Source organism: Lepidochelys kempii, chromosome 10 (genome assembly GCF_965140285.1).
Source record: "Lepidochelys kempii isolate rLepKem1 chromosome 10, rLepKem1.hap1, whole genome shotgun sequence".
NCBI classification, from domain to species: Eukaryota; Metazoa; Chordata; order Testudines; family Cheloniidae; genus Lepidochelys; species Lepidochelys kempii.
This window is the reverse complement of record NC_136389.1, coordinates 56,291,359-56,316,517: the sequence shown is the minus strand read 5'-3', so window position 1 is coordinate 56,316,517 and position 25,159 is coordinate 56,291,359. Positions and strand designations below refer to the sequence as shown.

General features: G+C 40.9%; 1 protein-coding gene across 7 annotated transcripts in view; it reads left to right on the top strand.

Moving 5' to 3' along the window:
* Positions 1-25,159, top strand: part of TJP1 (tight junction protein 1) — a 308,783-nt gene that overhangs the window by 69,763 nt on the left and 213,861 nt on the right. The window contains exon 2 of one of the 7 annotated variants that reach the window (XM_073303697.2): positions 18,593-18,716. The exons of the other annotated variants lie outside the window; for them this stretch is intronic. Within the exon in view, the coding sequence (XP_073159798.2) occupies positions 18,645-18,716 (72 nt within the window). The 5' untranslated portion in view covers positions 18,593-18,644. The remainder of the gene's footprint in view (positions 1-18,592; positions 18,717-25,159) is intronic. 7 annotated transcript variants of the gene reach the window in all.

Below are 25,159 nucleotides of genomic sequence, written 5' to 3'. Positions count from 1 at the left end.
GGGCAGGAGCCAGCCTTCTGTCTAGAGCAATTACATTTCAGTGGTTGAGCACTTAAGTCAACAACCCTCTTTTGTTGGCCCTTTGCTGTCCATCTTTGGAATTCCAATGCAAAATAAAGATAAATGCACAACAGAGAAGGCAAAGTGCAGCCCATTCAAAATAGAGTTTGCAGCTTGGTAAAGATACATACACAGAGTTCATAATCTCACACCAGATTCATACACTGTACAGATTCCCAAATCTGTACACCATTGACTTCATTGGGAGTAGTTAGGCCAACACTGACCACTTTTGAAATTCCCACCCTACATTTTTAACGGTTTTGTTTATGTACAACCACTACAGAAGAAATAATTATTTTGTTTCACTATTTAAAATCCATATTACTTTTTTCATGGGGGCGGGGGTGTCAAATTCTGCTCATCTTACTTGTGTGAACTATCCCATTGACTTAAATGGGGCCGTTTGCTTGTGATGGAGAGTATTTGTCCCTAAATTTGACATTCTATCAATCACAATACCACTTAGTTTACACAAAGTAAAAACAAATGCAACATCAGTCTTCTGGGTCCAGTTGTCCTTTCTTGTTAAAACAAAATTTATAAAGAGCTGTCATATATCATAAATGTTTATAGCCTTTGCATTGTCCTGTCAACAGTCTCTTCCATTAGGGCTATTCTATCAGGTCTATTGGATTTTGGCCAATGGTAAATTATCTAATTTCTTTGAAAGATCAGTCATACTATCATGGTATTTAATTAGTATGTTGACAGCTCTAGAGATTGCAATTTAATGGAAGATTTCCTTGGCATCCCAAGAAGGGTAGCACCACTTCAAGTATAATATTATTATATCTGATGCTAGAGATTATCTGTAAACCTTGTAACAGATAAACTGGTAAAATCATGTTCTGCAGACGATTACCATGTGTCTGTGTTGTAAAACACTTACACAGATATATTTTTAAAAATAGGGCCTTGCCCTCTATGTAGTCATTTAGACCTGAGCAAATCAGCTTTAAAACATTACCAAATCAGCATAGCAGAGGTTCACACCCACCTTGCATTCACTAATCACAAGTGTTAATGATTACATAAGATCAGTGTGCAGTAGAGTTTGGTCCATGAGCTGAGGCTTGCCTATATTAAAGACATGCGTACACTGATATAATTACACTAACATAAACCCTCTATGGAGACACTCTTCACTGATGCAAAGTGGAGCTTGCACTGGTGATGCTTAATCTGGTAATTTGCCAAAGGAGGCAGCACCAGCATACACCTATTTCATGCTACTGCAGCTCATCTGCATTAGCAGTTTGTAGCAGTGTAAATATACCTATGTAGTTAATACATGTTCTTAATATAGACTGTCCTAACACAGCTAGATTTCCTTAAGACACAAAAACAGGGGGCTCATTCTACTTTATATGTGACAGAAAGATAGTAATAAAAGCATTTATAGCACTTTAGAAAACACTGCTCAAAACAAATTGTCCCCTTCTATGGCAAAAATGTGCAAGGTCAGCAAAGCATAATGCTGCATAAATCTTCGCTCCAACCCATCACACCCTCCAAATCCTGTAAAGAACCAAACACCATATAATAGCTGTGGCAAGTAAGCCTCCTTGTGTTTGAGGTGGAAGGATGGGGAATAATGCCAGGGAGATAGCACATACATCCACATGTATGCTTCCAAAATGAGATTCATCCATCTAAGCGCCCCTTCACTCATAGTAGTGGAGATGATCATTGGGGCCTATCTAATCCTTACCTCACCCTAGAGAGGTAGAAAGGTACATACATCTAAATTCAGCCCTGGTGTAAGCAGGCACAACCCCACTGAAGTTAGTGGAGCTAAATTTGCCCCACTGAGATTAAGTAATTTGCACAAAGCGGGTGCATCAGTGGCAGATGCAGGGTTGAAACTCAAGAGATTATGCCTCCCAGATATGTGTATAGTCAACTAAACCATACTTCCTTCTCAGTAAAGGGTCATCTATTCACCTCCTTGAAATGACTAATCTTATGCTTAATATCTAGCAATATCAACTGAAACAGGTTTGGGTGAACACGGAATACAGTGGATTTGCAGTATACTTATTAACAGAGCTTCTCTACAAGGGTAGATCTGCTTGGCAAAAAATCTTCTCCTTTTCACTCCAGGAGTGGTGCCAGGGCCTCTCTTTACACCCTGTAGTTGCTATGTGCCCTGGTGTCTAGGGAAGGGAGCCTGGAAGGTCATATCACTACCCATGATTAATCATAACCAGTGCCTTATCATTCCCATCTGGGAGCAGCTTTAGACAGGCTAGAAGTAAGGGGCTTCTCCTTCTCACACTTGCTAATATGCAAATACAACTTCTCTTCTCCTTCCCTCTGCAGCATTTTAATATGTTGATTTGTGTTTCTCCCCATTTTAACAGATAAGATTTGCTTTCCCCAACACAGGGGTAATATAAGAACAAATGAATCCAGGTGTTAAAACTGGAATAGAAATCTACTTTCTTCGGGTTTTAATTTCTACCCACACTAGAATGAGTCAAACTCCTAACTCAGCAACTAGCACAGCAATAATTGAAAAACTTTCTGTGTAGCTGACTACTTCATAGATGGCAAAAAGCCTATGTGAATGGTTAAACTTAGGGGATACAGCTATTTTGATCTGAGTGGATAGCTTTATTGATTACTCTGCTCAATATAAATGCCCAAATCTTGGCCAGAATTTTCACATCAGTATGAAGTAAACTTGGCTAGGGATGTCTCTGGTTATTTTCAAAATCAATTTGATAAGCATTTCTTTGTATCTTTGGTAATGATCTCCACGGAGTGAAAAGGGGATGTCTTTTGTTGGGATGATGTAATAAATTTGAAGAACATATAGATATTGTCAAAACTGGAAGTGGTACAATGCATTCAGAAACCTCTGAGGCCTTGTTTGTAGTTGAGTGGTGTTTGTTTGTTTGTTTTGAGGGGGAAGTGGGGTGGGATGGGGGGAGTCTTGCACTGGTGCATTAAATCAATTTACTTACATTAGTGCAGACCTCTAATATAGACACACTTGAACCAGTTTAAATCACACTCATAGCTGTTTAATTTAATCCAGCAATTTATCAAATTAAGCTAACATGGTAGAAGTGCCAGTTTAAATGCATCTACATTAAGGTGTGCACTGGTGTAACTAACTAAAGTGATTCTAAATCAATTTAGATACACAAGTACAAACTTCATAATAAAAACAAGCCCAGTGGCTACTTCTGATTTCTGTTATTGGGAAGGTAAACAGTTGTTAAATTACAAAATTAGACCATTCTTGGACGTAATCAAGATATGTCTACACGGTAGCTGAGAGGCAGGGCTTCCTAGCACAGGTGGATAGACATGGGCTAGCTCTGCTCAAGCTAGCATGCAAAAAATAGCATTAGAGCCACGGCAGCATGTGCAGCAGCTTGGGCTAGCCACCCGACTACATATCCACAGGGTCTGGTGTAATTGTATTCACGTGGCTGGTGTGAGCTGCCACCCATACTGCCATGGCCACACTGCTATTTTTAGTGTGCTAGCTTAAGCAGAGCTAGCTCTATGTCGGTCTACCCAGGGTGAAAAGCACCCTCCCAGCTGCATTGTAGACATACTCAATACGTTTTCTAATTTCTACATGCAGACACACACACACAAGCCATCATTTCTTTTGTGACAACCCATATGTAAAAATATTGGCAAGTGTGTTATCCTGCTGATGAACTCTACTTTTAAATCTCATCAACAATTTCTCTTCCTGTCTGATGTGAAACAGGAGGCACTCTGTCTTTAGTTTAGTCTGCTTCTCTGTAATATGGAGAGAATTCCCAGTTGGACAGCTTCTTTTAAAATGTTATATTTTATGCTCTAATTGACAGAGAAAGGTGTCTACATTTCTCTAGTAAGTAGAGAAGGATAACACATAACCTTGTGTGATAATTTTAAAAGCAGTTCATCTCGTCTCAAGGGAGGGATTTTTTTCCTCTTCAAAGAACACTTTTCTCTTTAGAACATTATATTTAAGGAGTCCACGTCTCTCAAGATGTTTGCTTATAGGCTGCACATTTTGGACCATGGATTTGGAGAATGCTGCTGATTTAATAAGCGGAGAGGGAGGACATGGAGGGTAAAGTTGCATAAAACTTTGGGGACAGTGAGAATAAACATTGTGCCCTACAGAATAATATGAAGTGTTTTCCCCAGGAAACAATTTTTCCCAAGTCTCAAGCATGTCCAGTTTCTTTATTTGTTAAGATTTTGATCCAAACTATCCATAGTGGGACAGACTGGGTGCGATGCCTCTCAGTAAGCATAGCATGGAAGCCACAGCCCAGTGGGATAGATGGCAGTGTGGAAGTAGCTTTAAGTCTCCTTTGTTACGCCTGGATTTTACCAGCATTGGGGGCTGCTTTTCATTCTTCCTGCTCGTAGTGCAGCCTACTCCTATACTTCAGAATAAAGACAGTGGAAAGCACTGTGACCACTCCACTCCCACCCCAATCCTGCTCCAGCCAGAGGCTGCAAGAGTGGTAGCATAGGGCTACATTTGCTAGTCCTGCACTGCTCCTGCACTGGGGTATTTCTCCCTGTGGAGAAATATTTGTGGCTCATTTAGTTCACATTTACAACCCCTATATGCTGCCAGAATCTGGCCCAGTGTCTTTCTAGTGCAAAGGGCTCATCCAATTATTCATAAAGCAAACATCTAAAATCTACTCCCAAGATTAGCAGTGTTACATAAAAGCGGCCAACTTATAGACAGGTTCTCATTGCAAGTGGCTGCATATACATTTACTACCATTTTAACTCTCTTTGGAGGACTATGGGGTTACACAGGTGTAACTGAGAAAAGAATTTGCTTCACTGGTACTAAAATCAACCTCATAGCATAAAAATATAGTAAGTCAACTTCTTTTCTTTAAAACTATGAAATCCTATTTGCTTCCATGGAGCTGCATAGGTGTAACAGGAGGATTCAGCCCAACAAGAATTTTGACAATAGCTAGACCTTTAGTCCACTAAAGTTCCACAACTCCTTAGACAGTTTATCTTGGTGTATTCAGAATCTGTCTTGTGAGTTTTTCCTGGGGTACTAGAATAATGTCTTATTCTAGATGCTTTTTATGGTGTGGACTAAGTCAGTTCTTTTCTGCTGATTCACTAACCCTTACCCTTCCAGCTTTTATTCAGTAAGAGATGATTAGGGAACTATATGGAAATTTACAAGAAAATGAACATACCTCTACCTTCTTTCCTCTCTAATCCCTCCATGCCACCTCCAGGTGGATTAATAATTATATAATGCAACTTTTTGCTTCTCAAAAGCACATAATGATTTAGAACCCTAAGTCCCTTTTTCAAAAGTGGTTTATTTGTTCTGAAGTGCCTCAGTCACTTTTGAAAATGGGAATTAGGTTTTTTAGAAAATGTTACCCTTGGTCTCTGGAAAGCAAAATCGTGAAATTGCAATTTAACAGTCTGATCATGCAAGGTGCTGAATGCCTTTGAGAGGTGCTGACTACCCTTGACTTGCATTGAGGATGCTCAGCACATTTGTATGATCAGGCCCCTTAGGAGGCTGGGTGGCCTAGTGGACAGAGCTCTAGCTGCCTCAGCCAGAGGCTGAGTGACCTTGGGAAATCACTTAGCCTCTTGTACCTTAGTTTCCTCATCTGCAAAGAGGGGATAATGATGCTTACCTCCCTCTGTGAAGTGCTTTGAGAAATACTATAGAAAAGTGCTATAAGAGCTAAGTGTGATTATGAAATCCAAATCATACTGCTATTCATCATTTATGGTGAATTACACAAATCTGTATTTATTAAGAGAGAGCTTCCAAGCACACCTGGGATTTAACAGGCATTGTCTGTGAAGGCTACAGTATGGTAAGAGCATATAATATTTTGGAAGCAAGTCAGCCTAAGTCTTTAACTCATGTATCCGGTTTTGTGCGTTATTTATTCCATTGTAACAATGCCCTTCCTGCCCCCATTTAAGTGAGTAATCATTTTCGGTGCATGTTTTCATACTAAAAAGAAAAGGAGTACTTGTGGCACAAGTACTCCTTTTCTTTTTGCGAATACAGACTAACACAGCTGTTACTCTGAAACCTGTTTTCATACTGTTCACATGAAAGAGATGTGTTTGGTGAATATTCTGTGTAAATACTGTGAACAGTGTACTTCAGTAGGTTGTAATTCAAAAATGAGGCCATGTTAATCTACAATAATAGAAGCTGAATTACAGGTCCCCTTTTGGCCAATGTTCACAAGTGTTCTATACTTTAAAACATTTTTACGTTTTTCCTGCCTCTAACTCATGGTGATTTTGTGTATCCTGGCAAAAATGGGACCTGTAATTCACCACTGGTGTAGTTCCACTGGTAGTAGAAGCAGTGGAAGCTGTAGTGTACACAGGGCTCTGGCATTTTCATCACTCTGCTTTCTTGCTCTGCTTGGATCAAAGATAGCTAGAACACTTGAGCACTATGTATACTATATTTCTTCCATTTGTGTCACTGATGGAGCTGCACCAATTGTGAATTACCATTTTTCCAGTGTTGAGGCATCCTAACGTATTAAAAATGTGTGACATTATATACGGAATTAGCTTGGATTTTGTGGTGACAAGTGTTTTATAAATGCAGATGGAATTACAAAATACTGTAAGCATACTTAATATAAATTCAAACCTTCCTACTGGAGTGAAAATTAATCTACACATTTTCCATTGGCTGTGCAATGCATATGCTTCCCAAGAATGTTTCATCTGGTTATAAATGCTAAACTAAATTAGGGGTGCCTGGAACCCTTTATTCAAAGTTGTTATTTATCTTGCTTTCTCTCTTTCTACACACAAGCACAATATTTTAACATATGATTGTGTGTTTGTAAAACTGTAAGTACTAATGAATTTATAATAATCAGATTGGGTGCAGTAAAAGTACCTAAAAGTGGATAGACTGAAAAATTCAGCTCTCTTTTGAAAAGAGACATTGCTTTATGTTGTGGGTTAAGCAGCTCCAAAACCTGCTCAGTTTTAAAGTCCTTAATGTTTTGTTAATTTTTTAAAATAAAAAAATCAGGTCTTTATGATATATTTATATATACTCACAGTAGCCTGTCTTCTTGTGTTGGAGTATCATCTTGATCAAGAAGCTAAGTTTCATTTTGAAGTCCTTTGGCTCACCCAAACAGCTCACAAGATGACACTCTAGTACAAAAGAGAAGATCTCTAGAGCTTGTATAAGTGTGTGACATATCTGTGTCATATAAAAATGACAAGTCCTGTGTAATAATCCTACAGTTTTTCTGAGTTTATATGCCTTTCTTCCAGCATGCTGGTCTTTTGATACAAAGCGTAAGTGTCTTGGGCATTCTGCACTTATTTCTGAGAATGATTTTAGATGTTATACTTCCATTTACTTCAATGCAAATTACTGAACAGCAAATATACAGATCAATCAGATGACACACTACATTTGCTGGCATGAAGATTCTCTGTCGTCTTCTCTCAAAGCAGGGTATTAACTTATCTATGATCTATCTGTCTATTGTGCATCCATTACAATGGTATTTAATCATCCCATTTTTCAACTGAGGAAGGATAGTGAAGACAAGTCATCATTCTATTAGTATTGCTGTCCATCTGCCTAGTAGTATCAGAATTTGTGGTCTTGCAGGTCAGTTTCTCTTTGGGAGAGAAATCAGTGATGTGGAATCTGGGTATTTTCTTAGTGTAACTTGTTTAATTACACGATATAGACCAGTCCTTGAATGGTGTGAGTCACAAATGGGTAGGCATTGCAGAGATCTCAACCCATACATCAATGCCTGTTCATAGGAAGCAACTCTACACCAATAATAATATATTCTAGTTAGAGAGAGTAAGTCAAGTGAGAACTCTCTTGCTGTTTGCAACAGCTCCCCACTTACAGAATTTGCATCACGAACTAACAATACAGCATTTCTTCAAAGACCGTGCACTGTTCATATGGTAAAAAAAGAATGTGTAACGCTGTGTGTAACAATGTCATCTAGCAACTCCCATCATAACAGTATTTATTATTTGTATTAGTAGCACCTGGAGGCCTCAACTGAACTGGGAAGCCATTACGTTAGGAACTGTACTTAAGGAGTAAGGTCACATCTACACTTGAAAAGGTGTGCTGGTATAGCTATGCCAATATAGCAATACCAGCAAACCCTTTTACTATAGACATAGCTTATACTACTAGAAAAGGGTTTTTGCTGGTATAACTTATATCAGTTCAGTGAGGAAAATAAGCTGTACTGACAAAAGTACTTTTATACTGCATCTCCACTAGGGCTTTTGCCAGTATAGAAATGACACAGAAAATCATGCCCCTACTGCAATTACTATACTGGCAAAAGTTTTAGTGTAAACCTGGCCTAAGAGATAGCCCCTGCCCCCTACATTCTTAATAGAAAGACAAAGAGTGGGAGGGTAAAAGGACGTAGAGAGGTAAAGTCACTTGTCCAAGGTCATATGCCTAATCAGGGGCAGAACTAGGAATAGAATCCAAGTTTCCTGACCCCCCAGGCCATTGTTCTATCCACTAGACAAGACTGCGTCTCTGAACCAAGCAGTAGTTGAAGAAGAAACACAAGCACTAGGAACACTTCAAATGTAGCTCTCTCATATTTTGGGGGTAAGGAAAATATCCATAGAGAAAGGGCTTCAGTAGCTACCTTTTCCAGACAATTTAGGGTTAGTGTTGACAACCTCAAAAGTGAATCTCATCCCACTGATGTAGCTTCGATGGTGCAAGTGGTGCAGTCACGCTAGCAACCACAAGGTTATGAGGGTCCAACCAGATGGAGCAATGCTTCAGCATTTCACCTGGCTGCCCCTCCTTTGGACATAGGGGCAGTGGGACCAAATTTGAGTGAGTAGTGTTGCAATTTGGTGCACAGGGTTGCAGTGCCACTCAGGTTTGGCCCACTGCCCATCCTTCATAACAGAGGGGTGGCTGGGCCAAACCTGAGTGGTGCTGCAACCCCATGGGCCTGGTCACAATGCCACTCACTCACATTTGGCTTGCGTTGAGTGAGTGCAGGACAGGCAATGTTAACAAGCACAGCTACTGAGCATCTGGGATAACAAGTGCAGCGCTCAACCGGTGGAGGCGGGGGGAAGTGTCAGTGAGTGGCTAGAAAGGTACCCAGGGTGGTGGGGAGTAGGGTTGCCTACTGTCCCTTGTTACAAGGGACATCCTTTATTTTTTCCATCTCTGTACAACAAGAATGAGAGTTCCTGAGTGCTACAAAAAGCAGCAAGAAATACCCCTGGCTAATGTAGGTGAGTACTGCTTATTATTATTAACAACAACAATAATAATGATAATACCAGGAGCAGGGTGGGGTAGGGTAGGAGTGCTAAGAAAACAGTCCCTTATTTTTGAAATACAATGTTGACTATCCTAGTGGGGAGGGACTGGGTGCGAGTTATTGGTGCACTAAGTGGGAAGTGTTGGGAATGGAATCGGGAAAGGGGCCCCTAACCTATTCTTGCACCAGGGCCCTCCGGAGCCTGTCCTAAATCCTAAAGGTTGATAGCCACTTTAAGGGGCATCATAAAATAGGGTGCTTAAGAAGGAAACAACAATTGGGGTTCTTGAGATTTTTCTGGTGATCAGAAGATCAGCAGGGGAAGACAGGGAGCTTTATGTGCTAACTGGTCTTCACTCTAATTAGAATAAGGTTCAGAACATAGAAAATGACAGACAAAAATAGGTAATGAAATGTGAATTAAATTGAAGTATAATTCTTGAACATCATTCTCCTATATCATAACACCAAAGAAAGCTTAAGATACTCAACATACACAGCTGTTAGGTTATATTGCAATTTGTAAAGGATGATAAATGGGAGTTTGCTACAAGAGAACATCAAACTCTTTAAGAATATGAAAATGTGGTATTAATATAGAGAAGTATCCTGTCAAAATTGTCATCTGTAGCCCAGACATTGTAGAATGACCATCATCTTTTAAATACATTCTCAAGCAAATAGTGTTGTTTGAGATTGGAGAACATTTTAAAAAATCCTCCAGATGGCAGAATTACTGCTTGAATGTACAGTAGGTGGGGATGCAATTGCTTCCCTTGCTACAGCACATTTCCATTTTGGGGATTATAACTGATAAAATAGCTGTTATTTTTCTTTAAAAAATTCCAGAGGGATATTGACTCAGTGACTGGAGGGAAGTATGCAACTCAACCAGATTCAGAGACAGATTCAGACACCATGAAGTTAATACTAACTAAGTCCCCAAGCTTGTGCTTTTTGAAATAATTATAACCCAGAATCAAATTTACTGGCATGTTGTGGCTTAAAAGGATCAAGAAACAACAAAAACAACACCACAAAATATGACAGATATTGTAGAAATATATAGGGCATTTTCGCAGTTCCACAGGACTGGCAACTCCGTTTGATAGTGCCTAAGATAATAGTGTTCTGAAGATGGTAAGAAAAGACACTAAGAAGCCTGAATTGAGTTTGTAGTAGCTTCTGCTTTGGTACATATCTTTCCGTGATGCACAATGCTTGTCATAGACAAATCAACTCTCTCCTTTCTTCAAGACATCTCTCACCTAACATTTCTGTGAAGTATAAAATTAGGTAGGCTTGCCATTTGACTATATTTTATCTGTATTTTGGTCCCAGCATTTGTTTCTGCTTATTCATTACACTGCTGCGTACATTATACTTCCAGGTTTACTCATTATTATCCCATTGGTGTGGACTACATCTTAATTAGGAGATTATCTCATAGACTGTCATTAGAACTGACTCCCCACTTGGTAAGGCAACTCCCATCTTTTCATGTACTGTGTATATATATATATATATATCTTCCTACTGTATTTTCCACTCCATGCATCTGATAATGTGAGTTTTAGCCCACGAAAGCTTATGCCCAATAATTTGTTAGTCTCTAAGGTGCCACAAGTACTCCTCGTTTTTTCATAGACTGATGTTTCTCAATGACCCGTCCATGGACTGTTGCAGGTCCCTGAGATCTCTCTGACACCAGTCTAGGAAGGCAGCAAGCTGGTCTCTTGTATCAAAAAGGTTGAGAAACATTGTCAGACCACCTTATGTCCCATTCATAGTTATAGTCCATTCCCCCACCCCTCCTCCCATTGGCAATCAATCAAATACTATCTCTGTGGCGAAAATAATTGTTTGTATGAAAATGTTGTATTAGGAAAGTGTTACATTTTAATGCTTCTGTTAATGCAGTTTGGCAGCTGGAAACAAGGAGGAACCAGCACTGTATAACCATCCAGCTTTCCACAGACTAGCAGCACGAACTCTGCCAACAATTGGTGGTTCACATACCACAGGTTTGGACTATGACTGCCATTCAGATAACCCACAGATGCACACTGCTTCTTTTACAGATAAGCCGCAAAAGCATGCTGCTCTCCATAAAGTTACTTCTGAGGCCTGCGTGAAGGTCAACAATTTCTAAAATCCCATTTTGTTGAATAAAATATGAAGTGGTCTTGAAAGGAAGATGCCTGTCCAGTCTGTCTTGTTAAAGTGCAGTATTTGCTTGGAGACGTATTGTGACACATCTGGATGCACAGCTATCTGAACTGTAGGCAAACAGACATTGCAGTGATAAAGGACAGCTGGGCCGTGCTGGCTCAGCACACTAGGGGCTAGCTTTAGAATGCTGACATTGCATCATGACCACAGCTCCCAGGTAATCACTGTACTGACTGTGACAATAGGAATCAGCTGAATAGTTGGATGAGAAGTGATGCATGCAAACAGAGAGAGAAACAAACAGTAGCTATCTTTCTGAAGAAGGAAACAACTAGTAAGTTCTTCCATCCCTTTACATGTGTTACTAGCTGTGTCTACTGATCAGAGAAAGGTTTCAGAGTAACAGCCGTGTTAGTCTGTCTTTGCAAAAAGAAAAGGAGTACTTGTGGCACCTTAGAGACGAACCAATTTATTTGAGCATGAGCTTTCGTGAGCTACAGCTCACTTCATCGGATGCATACCGTGGAAACTGCAGTAGACATTATATACACACAGAGACCATGAAACAATACCCCCTCCCACCCCACTGTCCTGCTGGTAATAGTTTATCTAAAGTGATCATCAAGTTGGGCCATTTCCAGCACAAATCCAGGTTTTCTCACCCTCCGCCCCCCCCCCACAAACTCACTCTCCTGCTGGTAATAGCCCATCCAAAGTGACCACTCTCTTCACAATGTGTATGATAATAAAGGTGGGTCATTTCCAGCACAAATCCAGGTTCTCTCACTCCCTCACCCCCCTCCAAAAACCACACACACAAACTCACTCTCCTGCTGGTAATAGCTTATCCAAAGTGACCACTCTCCCTACAATGTGCATGATAATCAAGGTGGGACATTTCCAGTACAAATCCAGGTTTTTTCACCCCCCCCACCCCCATACACACACAAACTCACTCTCCTGCTGGTAATAGCTTATCTAAAGTGATCATTAAGTTGGGCCATTTCCAGCACAAATCCAGGTTTTCTCACCCTCCGCCCCCCCCCACACACACAAACTCACTCTCCTGTGGGTAATAGCCCATCCAAAGTGACCACTCTCTTCACAATGTGTATGATAATCAAGGTGGGCCATTTCCTGCACAAATCCAGGTTCTCTCACCCCCTCACCCCCCTCCAAAAACCACACACACAAACTCAATCTCCTGCTAGTAATAGCTTATCCAAAGTGACCACTCTCCCTACAATGTGCATGGTAATCAAGGTGGGTCATTTCCAGCACAGATCCAGGCTTTCTCACCCCCCCCCCCCCCCCGGGGAACACAGACACACATAAACTCACTCTCCTGCTGGCAATAGCTCATCCAAACTGACCACTCTCCAAGTTTAAATCCAAGTTTAACCAGAACATCTGGGGCGGGAGGAAAAAGCAAGGGGAAATAGGCTACCTTGTATAATGACTTAGCCACTCCCAGTCTCTATTTAAGCCTAAATTAATAGTATCCAATTTGCAAATGAATTCCAATTCAGCAGTTTCTTGCTGGAGTCTGCATTTGAAGTTTTTTTGTTGTAAGATAGTGACCTTCATGTCGGTGATTGCGTGACCAGAGAGATTGAAGTGTTCTCCGACTGGTTTATGAATGTTATAATTCTTGACATCTGATTTGTGTCCATTTATTCTTTTACGTAGAGACTGTCCAGTTTGACCAATGTAAATGGCAGAGGGGCATTGCTGGCACATGATGGCATATATCACATTGGTGGATGTGCAGGTGAATGAGCCTCTGATAGTGTGGCTGATGTTATTAGGCCCTGTGATGGTGTCCCCTGAATAGATATGTGGGCACAGTTGGCAACGGGCTTTGTTGCAAGGATAGGTTCCTGGGCTAGTGGTTCTGTTGTGTGGTATGTGGTTGTTGGTGAGTATTTGCTTCAGGTTGCGGGGCTGTCTGTAGGCAAGGACTGGCCTGTCTCCCAAGATTTGTGAGAGTGTTGGGTCATCCTTCAGGATAGGTTGTAGATCCTTAATAATGCATTGGAGGGGTTTTAGTTGGGGGCTGAAGGTGACGGCTAGTGGCGTTCTGTTATTTTCTTTGTTAGGCCTGTCCTGTAGTAGGTGACTTCTGGGAACTCTTCTGGCTCTATCAATCTGTTTCTTCACTTCCGCAGGTGGGTATTGTAATTGTAAGAATGCTTGATAGAGATCTTGTCGGTGTTTGCCTCTGTCTGAGGGGTTGGAGCAGATGCGGTTGTATTGCAGAGCTTGGCTGTAGACGATGGATCGTGTGGTGTGGTCGGGGTGAAAGCTGGAGGCATGTAGGTAGGAATAGCGGTCAGTAGGTTTCCGGTATAGGGTGGTGTTTATGTGACCATTGTTTATTAGCACTGTAGTGTCCAGGAAGTGGATCTCTTGTGTGGACTGGATCAGGCTGAGGTTGATGGTGGGATGGAAATTGTTGAAATCAAATCAAATCCAGACTCCAGCGAGAAACTGCTGAATTGGAATTCATTTGCAAATTGGATACTATTAATTTAGGCTTAAATAGAGACTGGGAGTGGCTAAGTCATTATGCAAGGTAGCCTATTTCCCCTTGCTTTTTCTTACCCCCCCCTCCCCAGACGTTCCGGTTAAACTTGGATTTAAACTTGGAGAGTGGTCAGTTTGGATGAGCTATTGCCAGCAGGAGAGTGAGTTTATGTGTGTGTGTGTGTGTGTGTTCCCGCGGGGGGGGGGTGTGAGAAAGCCTGGATCTGTGCTGGAAATGACCCACCTTGATTACCATGCACATTGTAGGGAGAGTGGTCACTTTGGATAAGCTATTACTAGCAGGAGATTGAGTTTGTGTGTGTGGTTTTTGGAGGGGGGTGAGGGGGTGAGAGAACCTGGATTTGTGCAGGAAATGGCCCACCTTGATTATCATACACATTGTGAAGAGAGTGGTCACTTTGGATGGGCTATTACCCACAGGAGAGTGAGTTTGTGGCGGGGGGCAGAGGGTGAGAAAACCTGGATTTGTGCTGGAAATGGCCCAACTTAATGATCACTTTAGATAAGCTATTACCAGCAGGAGAGTGAGTTTGTGTGTGTATGGGGGTGGGGGGGGTGGGTGAGAAAACCTGGATTTGTGCTGGAAATGTCCCACCTTGATTATCATGCACATTGTAGGGAGAATGGTCACTTTTGATAAGCTATTACCAGCAGGAGAGTGAGTTTGTGTGTGTGGTTTTTGGAGGGGGGTGAGGGAGTGAGAGAACCTGGATTTGTGCTGGAAATGGCCCAACTTGATGATCACTTTAGATAAGCTATTACCAGCAGGACAGTGGGGTGGGAGGGGGTATTGTTTCATGGTCTCTGTGTGTATATAATGTCTACTGTAGTTTCCACGGTATGCATCCGATGAAGTGAGCTGTAGCTCACGAAAGCTCATGCTCTAATAAATTGGTTAGTCTCTAAGGTGCCACAAGTAGTCTTGATCAGAGAAAGTTAGGATTAGGTTCAGATTTAGGGCTGTATGTTCATTTTCACAATCTCTGCTCCCCCATATCAAGAGATATGAAAAAAATACAGGCTAAGCTTTCTAAATATTAACAAAATCTTTTAATTCATAAACTTGTAGGTTGGTTTTTTTTTAACATATCTCAGTTTCTTTCTATGTGTATTTTTTGCTAATTCCAGGAGGAGCTCCAACTTCTTTACCTATATCAATTGTTTGGAAAGGAAGCAACAACATAAGCAGCCATCTGGCTCACAGCCATAATTTATCAGTCTCAGTAATCAGCCAACTCTAATGGTGTGCTCTTTGCTGCAAAGAAGACTTTGAACATCTAATTAACTTAAGCTCCCATATCAACTTGATTGTTACTGTCATAGGTTTTACAGCTATGACAAACAAAAGCTGTGATTAGTGCAGAAGGGTTAAAAATGGACATGAACATTTTTAGGTCTGTGTCAAGGCACATTTTGCTATTCTGCTGTATAATTCCAATATTTATTTGGTCAGAATTTCAGGTGCAGTGTTATGCTTTAAAGCTCATGCTTGTAAACAGTTTGCAGATGAACAGTAAAGCGTTCATTGATATGATCTTCCTGAATTAATTTCAAAAGGGCATGTCATATAGGTATCTCAAGATAACATCAGAGTATGCGTTAAAATGACATACCATAATCTGAGAAAAGCACTTTTTTTCTATCAGACATCTGGAACAAAATAGGTAAAATGAACCAAATTGAAGTTTGCCCTTGGCTGTTTTTACATTTCAGTTGAACATAGCCTTCAATTGCCAAAGATCTGCTTTAGCCACCCCAAATTAAAAGTGATAAAGTACATTTTTCTTTTGAAGAAATAAGGATCTGAAAAAAATAGGAATGTAAATGTGTACTTGCTGCTTTAGCGAGGTGCTACTGTAGAAAATTAACAATATTCACTGTCTCCATTGATTGAGTAAAGCCTTTCAGAAGAGGATTGTTCTATCTTGTATTTAGCGATATAAATCCAATGTGTATAAAAGCTCCAAATTAAAAAAAAATCAGGGCTCTCACTTCGTAAGTGCAAGGGTCCACCCATGATGATCTGATTACAGGACTGGGGCTTAATGCTTCAATAGAAGTGTTCACATTCTTAAAATTAAGCATGTGCCAAAGTGTTTTGCTGAATTGGTGCCATAGACCACTGTAAATGAGATCAGAATCTGGCTCTCTTTATATCTTATTTATCCACAAAAACCCTCCATATCTGCTAACATTTGAAAGTTATAAACAGAGATTTGGGAACAGAAATGGGAAAATCCATTTCAACTCCTTTGAAAAGTGTTAGGTTAGGACAGCTACCTGTAGAGGCAGAGTGGGAAAATGGTTAATAGATTGCTGAAAAAGAAGGATCATCTCTCTGAAGCTGGGAGAGTTTAATTAGCATGTATGGAATTCCTCAACTTTTATTTTAAGGGCTTAATTTAAAACTTACAAAAGCCAGGAAATTGTGAAGTATTACTAATCACCAGGGTGACTTGGCCTGAATCACCCCCAAAAGTCATAACATCCAGTATTAAAGAAATAGCTAGATTAAGAATCATAATTTTAAAACAAATTCTTTATATGTGTTAAAATAATGCCCTAGATTAATAAAAAGAAAATAATTTTTAACATGAAGTTTACTTTTCCCTAGTTGTGCTTTTGTTTTCATTTTCCATTTCACTCACCTTAGACAATGTCAGTTTCACCTTTTGCTGTATAGTTAATTTACTGTTTAACTTTCAGGTTCTCATACACTAACACAATGATGCAATATTCATATTGCAAACATGCTGGGGATTTCTGTTTATTTTTAACTGTTTCCATTGGAATTAAACATATGGAAAGATTTCTCTGCGTTCCCAGTTTTTGTAAAAAGCCATGGCCAAAATTTTAAACCTTGGACACCAAGTTAGGTACCCCATCCATATTAAATAAAATGGTACTTAAGAAGCCAGTTCCACAAACCTTAACTTTGCATACAAGTACTCCCGTTGGCTTCAATATGGATTTTAGTGCTAAATATAGCTGGGGACCTAACACAAGACTACCCCAGGTGGAGAATTTTGACCTTCATTTTTCAGAAGCAAAATTTGGATTGACAGAGGCCAGTCTCCACCAGATGTTCATTTAAGTCCTAATTATTTTTGCTGCTTCTGTGTGTTTAAGCCAGATCTTTAACATTATTTAAATGTAGCTATTTGTGGCTAAATTCAGTCTAACACATCAAGTTCTGTTTAGAGACACTTAGCTTCATGGTTCAGTAATCCAGTGGAATGATTATGGCCTATTGGGTCACTGTGAGTGATAAGCATGTAGCTAGTCACCACTGGCAAAAAATCTTTATGAAATTTCCAGTGTAGAGTCATTTTGCATGTGTTCACTCAAATATTTTTCTAAACAAACTTTTTTGTTCAAATTTGTGGAAGCTTATCAAATAGTGTAGACAGAATTGTCTTTCAAAAATGAAGGTGTTGTTAGGTAAAAGAGTGTGAAAAGTGAATTGGCATATTAAACTGATTATAGCATATTCTTAAAACTGAAACAAACAGTTTTTCCCCATGTAAGATGAAAACAGATTTCAGCCCAGGGTGAATTGTGACCCTGCATTACAAGTTTCAGCCTGAAACAAATCTTAATGGTTGAGTTATAAATAATGGCTAAAATTAACATTTTGCTGGGAACACTGACAGACCATTTAGTAGTGTAAAATGCAGCACCTATAGATCTGATTCTGTAAGCCCTCCACACTATCAATGAAGCCATAGAAGTTCTGTACACAAAGGACCTCAGCTGGCATAAATTGGCATTGGGCCTTTGTTGTCAAAGGAGATGCACTAAATTACTCCAGCTGAGGATCTTGTAGGCTTGGGACCTATGTAGATTTGGTTCCTATAGTAAGCATCCAGTAATTGAGTGAATTTCTACTCTCTGGGACGCCGGCTAGTTGCATTCTTGCATGTGGAAAAATCCAAACAGAGCTTTTGATAAGCCCTCAAAGGGCAGCCTTATCTTTGGTTGCTATTTTTTGAGTCTGCTTGACTCAGATATGCATGTTAAACTCCCCCATGTGAATGACGGAATATCATTCCTTCCCCATCTCACCATGCTACAGAAATATTCTATGTTATCATGGTGGCTAGCAGGCGCTTTGTGAGAGGGGAAAAAGTTTTTTGCTGAGAGTCACTTTGAAGCACTTTTTATCAACTGCTTTTTTACTTTTACATTCAAACATGATCATGGCATGTGTTGTTCCTGTGTCTACAGCCAGGAGTATTTCAGGGTGAGGGGAATCTACAGAGTCCGTCTCAGATTTTCCTGTAAAGGTCACAAGTGAAAAAGTTAGGTATTGCAATCCTTCAAGTGAATTAATGCATTGCAAGATATGCAAATAGAACAAGCTTCCTGTGATGGTGTGTTTTCCTGAGACACACATGATTCTGGGTAAGTGAGCAGATGAGATATATGGCCGCTGGGGAAATATTGTAAAGAATCCATTGTTACAAGGGAATTTCTCTGTGTACTAAATGAATTTTCCTTAGTGCCAAAAGGATTTTCCAGTTTTGATTGCTGTGGAGTTCCTGTTTATTCCAGATGTTTCTAGTCCTCAATGAGAAACAAGAACACCAGGGCACTGAAGATAAGAGAACCTCTCACAAGATAAAAGTAAGTAAGAGCATTGATGACAACACAGGCACATGGACTATATAAATAATAGAATGCAATAACAAAAAATATTTCTTAAATAATTTCTATGGAAGGGACTATGGGAAAGCTGTTTTTGTTTTATCCATGGATTTTGAGAAGGGTGGGAGAAGGCCAACAAATGATTTCAATATGCACCCTCAAAGTGGGAGAAAGTTAGAAAGTTAATGAACTGCAGCTTATCATCTATATTGTTATTGCTTAAGGCTAGAGGTGGGGAGAGCTCTCCCAGAAAAAAACGCAGAGGAAAGAAAATGTAAGTGCAGTGGAGTTTTCTCTCTCAAAGGCTTTCGAGAAACACTGTTGCTGGAAGAAGAACTGGAGTACTTGTGGCACCTTAGAGACTAACAAATTTGTTTGAGCATAAGCTTTCGTGGGCTAAAACCCACTTCATTGGATGCATGCAGTGGAAAATACAGTAGGAAGATATATATATATACACAGAGAACATGAAACAATGAGTGTTATCATGCACATTATAACGCGCGTGATCAGTTAAGGTGAGCTATTACCAGCAGGAGAGGGGGAAAAAAACCAAAAAGAACCTTTTGTAGTAATAACAAAGATAGGCCATTTCCAGCAGTTGACAAGATTGTGTGAGGAACAGTAGGGGGGAAAAATAAACCTGGGGAAATAGTTTTACTTTGTGTAATGACACATCCACTCCCAATCTTTATTCAAGCCAAAGTTAATGGTGTCCAGTTTGCAAAGTAATTCCAATTCAGCTGTCTCTCATTGGAGTCTGTTTTTGAAGCTTTTTTCTTGTAATATTGCCACTTTTAGGTCTGTAGTCGAGTGACCAGGGAGATTGAAGTGTTCTCCAACTGGTTTTTGAATGTTATAATTCTTGACGTCTGATTTGTGTCCATTTATTCTTTTACGTAGAGACCGTCTCATTTGGCCAATGTACATGGCAGAGGGGCATTGCTGGCACATGATGGCATCTATCACATTGGTAGATGTGCAGGTGAATGAGCCTCTGATAGTGTGGCTGATGTGATTAGGCCCTATGATGGTGTCCCCTGAATAGATATGTGGACACAGTTGGTAACGGGCTTTGTTGCAAGGATAGGTTCCTGGGTTAGTGTTTTTGGAAAATTACTGCCTGAAATATATTTGGTGCTGGATTAATGTGTTGTCCCTATTTGACCTGAGTGGCTAGTCAAAGTTTGGGGCTCTGGGGAAGTTCCAACTGGGAGTAGAAATTGGTGATGGAGTCTGGTAGTTTCTTTAATGCAATCTTGCTTATTTACAAGGAATATACAAAATCCTGATTCTGTGAATGCAGGAGGGACCAAAACCAAAAGGACCAGTTTCTTAGCTTACAACCCCAAGCCTCGTTTTCCAGCATCAGACCCGGAACCTTCCTCTAGGCTTCTCCAGGGTCACACCATGCTTGCTTACAGGATGCTGCTTGGCTTTGTTTCTCTTACCCCTGAATCTTTCTTTTCAGTTTCTTGTTGGCCCTCCCATACCCAGCTAGCCTTTTACGTGCGTGCACGCACACACACAAACACAAGTCAGAACAATACCCAGTGGAAGCCTCTGCCTACATGGTGCTAGTTTCTGAACAGACTCCATTTTGTCTTGTTTTAGGTGTGACCCCTTAACTGTCTCTTACAACTATCTTAAATGACTGGCATGTTCACACATCATTTTCAACGAGGCTTTAACTCAGCTTTAGCTCAGCTTATGAAGGCAGAGCACACATGTCAGTGACCACAACAAAGTAACACCAGTCCTGCTGCAGTGAAGGTCATGGGAGGTTTGCCTCTGACTTCACTGGGTGCAAGATCAGACCAAAAGGGAAAGAAGGATTAAAACAAAATCATGGGATGCAAAAAGAGTTTAAACAAACAAGGGGGAAGGATAGCTCAGCGGTTTGAGCATTGGCCTGCTAAACCTAGGGTTGTGAGTTCAATCCTTGAGGGGGCCACTTAGGGATTTGGGGCAAAAATTGGGTATTGGTCCTGCTTTGAGCAGGGGGTTGGACTAGATGATCTCCTGAGGTCCCTTCTAACCCTGATATTCTATGGTTATAACAAGGTTTAACCTACCTCATAACAAACATTCCATTTAAGGAATAAGGATGAAAATTCACTCCATCCCCATGGAGTCCAAGTATACAGGTGGTATCCAAATAGAGTGTGGCAGGTTTAGGAATTGAAATTCATCTTCATGCTGGGGCCAGTCTGAGTGGCTCTGACTCTCCCCTTGTGGCTAATACTTCATCCTATGGCTTAGAATAGTGCTTGAAGTGCCCTTGTTTGAGCTATTGAGGTCACTGGATATGAGTTAACCCAGATTTGCATGGATATCTCACTGTGGCCTTCCAAAAAGGAGTTTTTCTCCAGCATATATAGAGTTTCCAGCCACTCTGCCCATGGCCCCATTCCCTCACATTTCCTATGCATTACTTTACTGGTGTGGAGGGCCTTGCTATGGCCCTCAACATCAGTCTGAGCACTGACTTTTTTTAGTGTTTCTGTGTAGAGGGACGTTGTAACATTGTGCAACGTCCCTCTACACAGAAACAGCTAACCCTTTAGGGCTGTGACTGGTAAACCATCATCTGGATTTTTGGGCCCCTTCACAAAGCATATTGGTAGCTAATATTATTTTTCTTTAATGACAGGTTTTAGAGTAACAGCTGTGTTAGACTGTATCTGCAAAAAGAAAAGGAGTACTTGTGGCACCTTAGAGACTAACCAATTTATTTGAGCATAAGCTTTCGTGAGCTACAGCTCACTTCATCGGATGCATTCAGTGGAAAATACAGTGGGGAGATTTATATACACAGAGAATATGAAACAATGGGTGTTAACCACACACACTGTAAGGAGAGTGATCAGGTAAGGTGAGCTATTACCAGCAGGAAAGCGGGGGAAGAAAACCTTTTGTAGTGATAATCAAGGTGGGCCACTTCCAGCAGTTGACAGGAACGTCTGAGGAGGGCAGGGGAGGGAATAAACATGGGGAAATAGTTTTACTTTGTGTAATGACCCATCCATTCCCAGTCTTTATTCAAGCCTAAATTAATTGTATCCAGTTTATAAATTAATTCCAATTCAGCAGTCTCTCCTTGGAGTCTGTTTTTGAAGTTTTTTTCTTGTAATATTGCCCCATTTAGGTCTGTAATCGAGTGACCAAAGAGATTGAAGTGTTCTCCGACTGGTTTATGAATATTATAATTCTTGGCGTCTGATTTCTGTCCATTTATTCTTTTACGTAGAGACTGTCCAGATTAGCCAATTTACATGGCAGAGGGGCATTGCTGGCACATGATGGCATCTATCACATTGGTAGATGTGTAGGTGAACGAGCCTCTGATAGTGTGGCTGATGTGATTAGGCCCTATGATGGTGTCCCCTGAATAGACATGTGGACACAGTTGGCAATGGGCTTTGTTGCAAGGATAGGTTCCTGGGTTAGTGGTTCTGTTGTGTGGTGTGTGGTTGCTGGCGAGTATTTGCTTCAGGTTGGGGGCCTGTCTGTAAACAAGGACTGGCCTGTCTCCCAAGATCTGTGAGAGTGATGGGTCGTCCTTCAGGATAGGTTGTAGATCCTTGATGGTGCGTTGGAGAGGTTTTAGTTGGGGGCTGAAGGTGATGGCTAGTGGCGTTCTGTTATTTTCTTTGTTGGGCCTGTCCTGTAGTAAAAGAATAAGTGGACACAAATCAGAAGTCAAGAATTATAACATTCAAAAACCAGTAGGAGAACACCCTCCCCTCCCCGCCGCCGCTGTTCCTCAGACGTTCTTGTCAACTGCTGGAAATGGCCCACCTTGATTATCACTACAAAAGGTTCCCCCCCCACCCCCGCTCTCCTGCTGGTAATAGCTCACCTTACCTGATCACTCTCCTTACAGGGTGTGTGATAACACCCATTGTTTCATGTTCTCTGTGTATATAAATCTCCCCACTGTATTTTCCACTGAATGCATCCGATGAAGTGAGCTGTAGCTCACGAAAGCTTATGCTCAAATAAATTGGTTAGTCTCTAAGGTGCCACAAGTACTCCTTTTCCTGTTCTTATTATTTTTCTTGTTATCATTAAGCTGAGCTGTCACTTCCAAGTGAGGGAACAACTATTTCCTGGGTTAGAGTGAGCTAGTCTGCATAATCACATAACATATTGTGTGGATGAGCAAATATAGCAATACCTCTGCAGCACCACAAACAGAAATGAGAGTGAGTGATCCTGAGTAAAAAAGTGTGTGTGTTCATGTATGTACAAGCACCCTTTTGATCTGCTCTTGCATTTGTGTAGCCAAAGAGTGCTTTATAGAATTAAACCAGGAACTTCAATGGAGCCTAAGGGAGTGAAGTGTGCAAATACTATGTAATTGCAATGGGATTTGGGTCTCAACTCCTATAAACTCCAATGAAATTTCCAGCTTTAAATAGTGTCGGTGATAAGATGTCCCAATGATGAAGAACTGTCCTCACCGACCTGCCTAGTTCTAGTGAAATCAGGGTGCCGTTCTTATTTTGCTAGGAGTGACCAGGTGTCTCTTTGGTTACCTTCTCCCTGTCCCTTTCTCACTGTCTCCCTACTTGCTCTCTGTTTCTGCTGGCACAGCTTTGCCTGTGCTAGAACCAAACCCAGCATCTTCCTTTCTGCCAGCTGCTACATCCCCAAATTGGTCCAGCTACTGTGCTAAGCTATATACAATGTTAGACAAGACACTGCATAATCCACTGTATGGTGGTATCACAAATTCCGTGAAGATGTGACCTGCAGAGAGAGAGAGAGAGAGAGCTCCATTCAAACCTGGCAAAGGCACAGCTAGGAGTTGGTAGAGCAGGAGGGAGAGGCAATGCCTGTGGGGGACACACGCAGGGTCATGTCCTCCCCATCCCCCCAGATCTCTGACATGGTTTGCCAGCCCCACTTGGTTACATAGTGCGGCCAGGCTGCCTCCCAGCATGGCAGCTGCTGGAGCCAGCAAGCTGCACTCCAGGCAGAGAGGCAGGAGCAACAGCTGGGAGCTGCAGGGAGGGGTCGCTGCTTTCTGGGAGGGGAGACTGAGGATAAGAGGGGGACTGTCTGCGGGGAGGGGAGTCATGATTCAAACTGTTCCAGGGGCAACCGAACCTTTAAATTGTGCCCCTACCCACTATCAACAGATACGGGTCGTTTCTGGCAGGATCCAACCTCTGTAGCTGAGTGCCAATTGCACTGAAGGTAGGGGCTGAGGAACAAGTAGGGAGGGAATATTTGTAGCTAGAGAAGAAGATGGAGCATGCTAGGAAAGAGAGAGAGAATTTGGAAGGACATGGGGTGGGTGGCTGGAAAGCTAAAGATTAGGGAAAACAAGTAGTCACCTTTCCTGTGACCACACTCCCACAGCTGTCAAAAACACACTACACGATTTCCCCACCACTTCCCCACAGTGACAGATGTCCTAGTTTCACAATTCAAAAATCTTTTCATGCTAACTAATGAATTATACAAGTTAAATAAAAAAAAACAACACTTCAGCCATCACTGAAATGAGGCTACCTCTGGGCTGGAACATGGCAATTGTTTAACAGTGTGCAACAACTGCATACAGCAGTTTCGAATGCTTGAGCCACTTATAACTGCAAGGAAAGGTAGAAGGTAGCTATCCATATTTAAAATTTGGCCAAGACATCAAAGCTGATATTCTTAATCACACACACACAAAAATGCCTTGGTTAGTCTCTAAGGTGCCTCAAGTACTCCTTTTCTTTTTGCGAATACAGACTAACACGGCTGTTACTCTGAAACTTGAGTTTTTTAATGACTACAAGTTGCCAGGACCTTGTTTTTATGTCTTGTATAAAGGACAGGTGCACTTTAATACCTCATGCTGTGGCATTGGTTCAATATTGAGTCAAAGGAAATAGACCTGGATATTAAATCATCATTTCTTGCAACAACAGGATTTTCTCCATGACAGCCTCCCATACCTACCCAGCCTAACACTACAAGGTCTGAGGGGGCTTAGAGATAAGGTTCTTTTCCTGCAGTTCTGACTGCAAAAATCTTTTTGTTTTGTTTGATTTATGAAAATTTAAAATCTTTTGGATATGGGGGATCTTTATATGTACTAACTAGCGTTTTTTGCATTATTTATAGGTTCAACTGCAAACAATAACAGTACCATTTATACTCAGGAAAAAAGTTGTTCAGTTAAATATAGCTTGAGTTATTTGTCTGCAGAAAGAGATAAAAAATACTGTAATAGAAGAAGTCCTGAGCAAATATTTGGAAAGAGAAAAGTACAAAGGAGTGGCAGACCAGTGCTAGAAAACAGTGCAGAGCTTTAGTATTGTCTAGCAATATGCCAAACAGTTTGGCAAAGATTCAAGTATTGTGGTTTGAATTTGGGTGGGAAAGGTATTTTAATGGAGCTGCTATTTCTACTTAGATAAAAA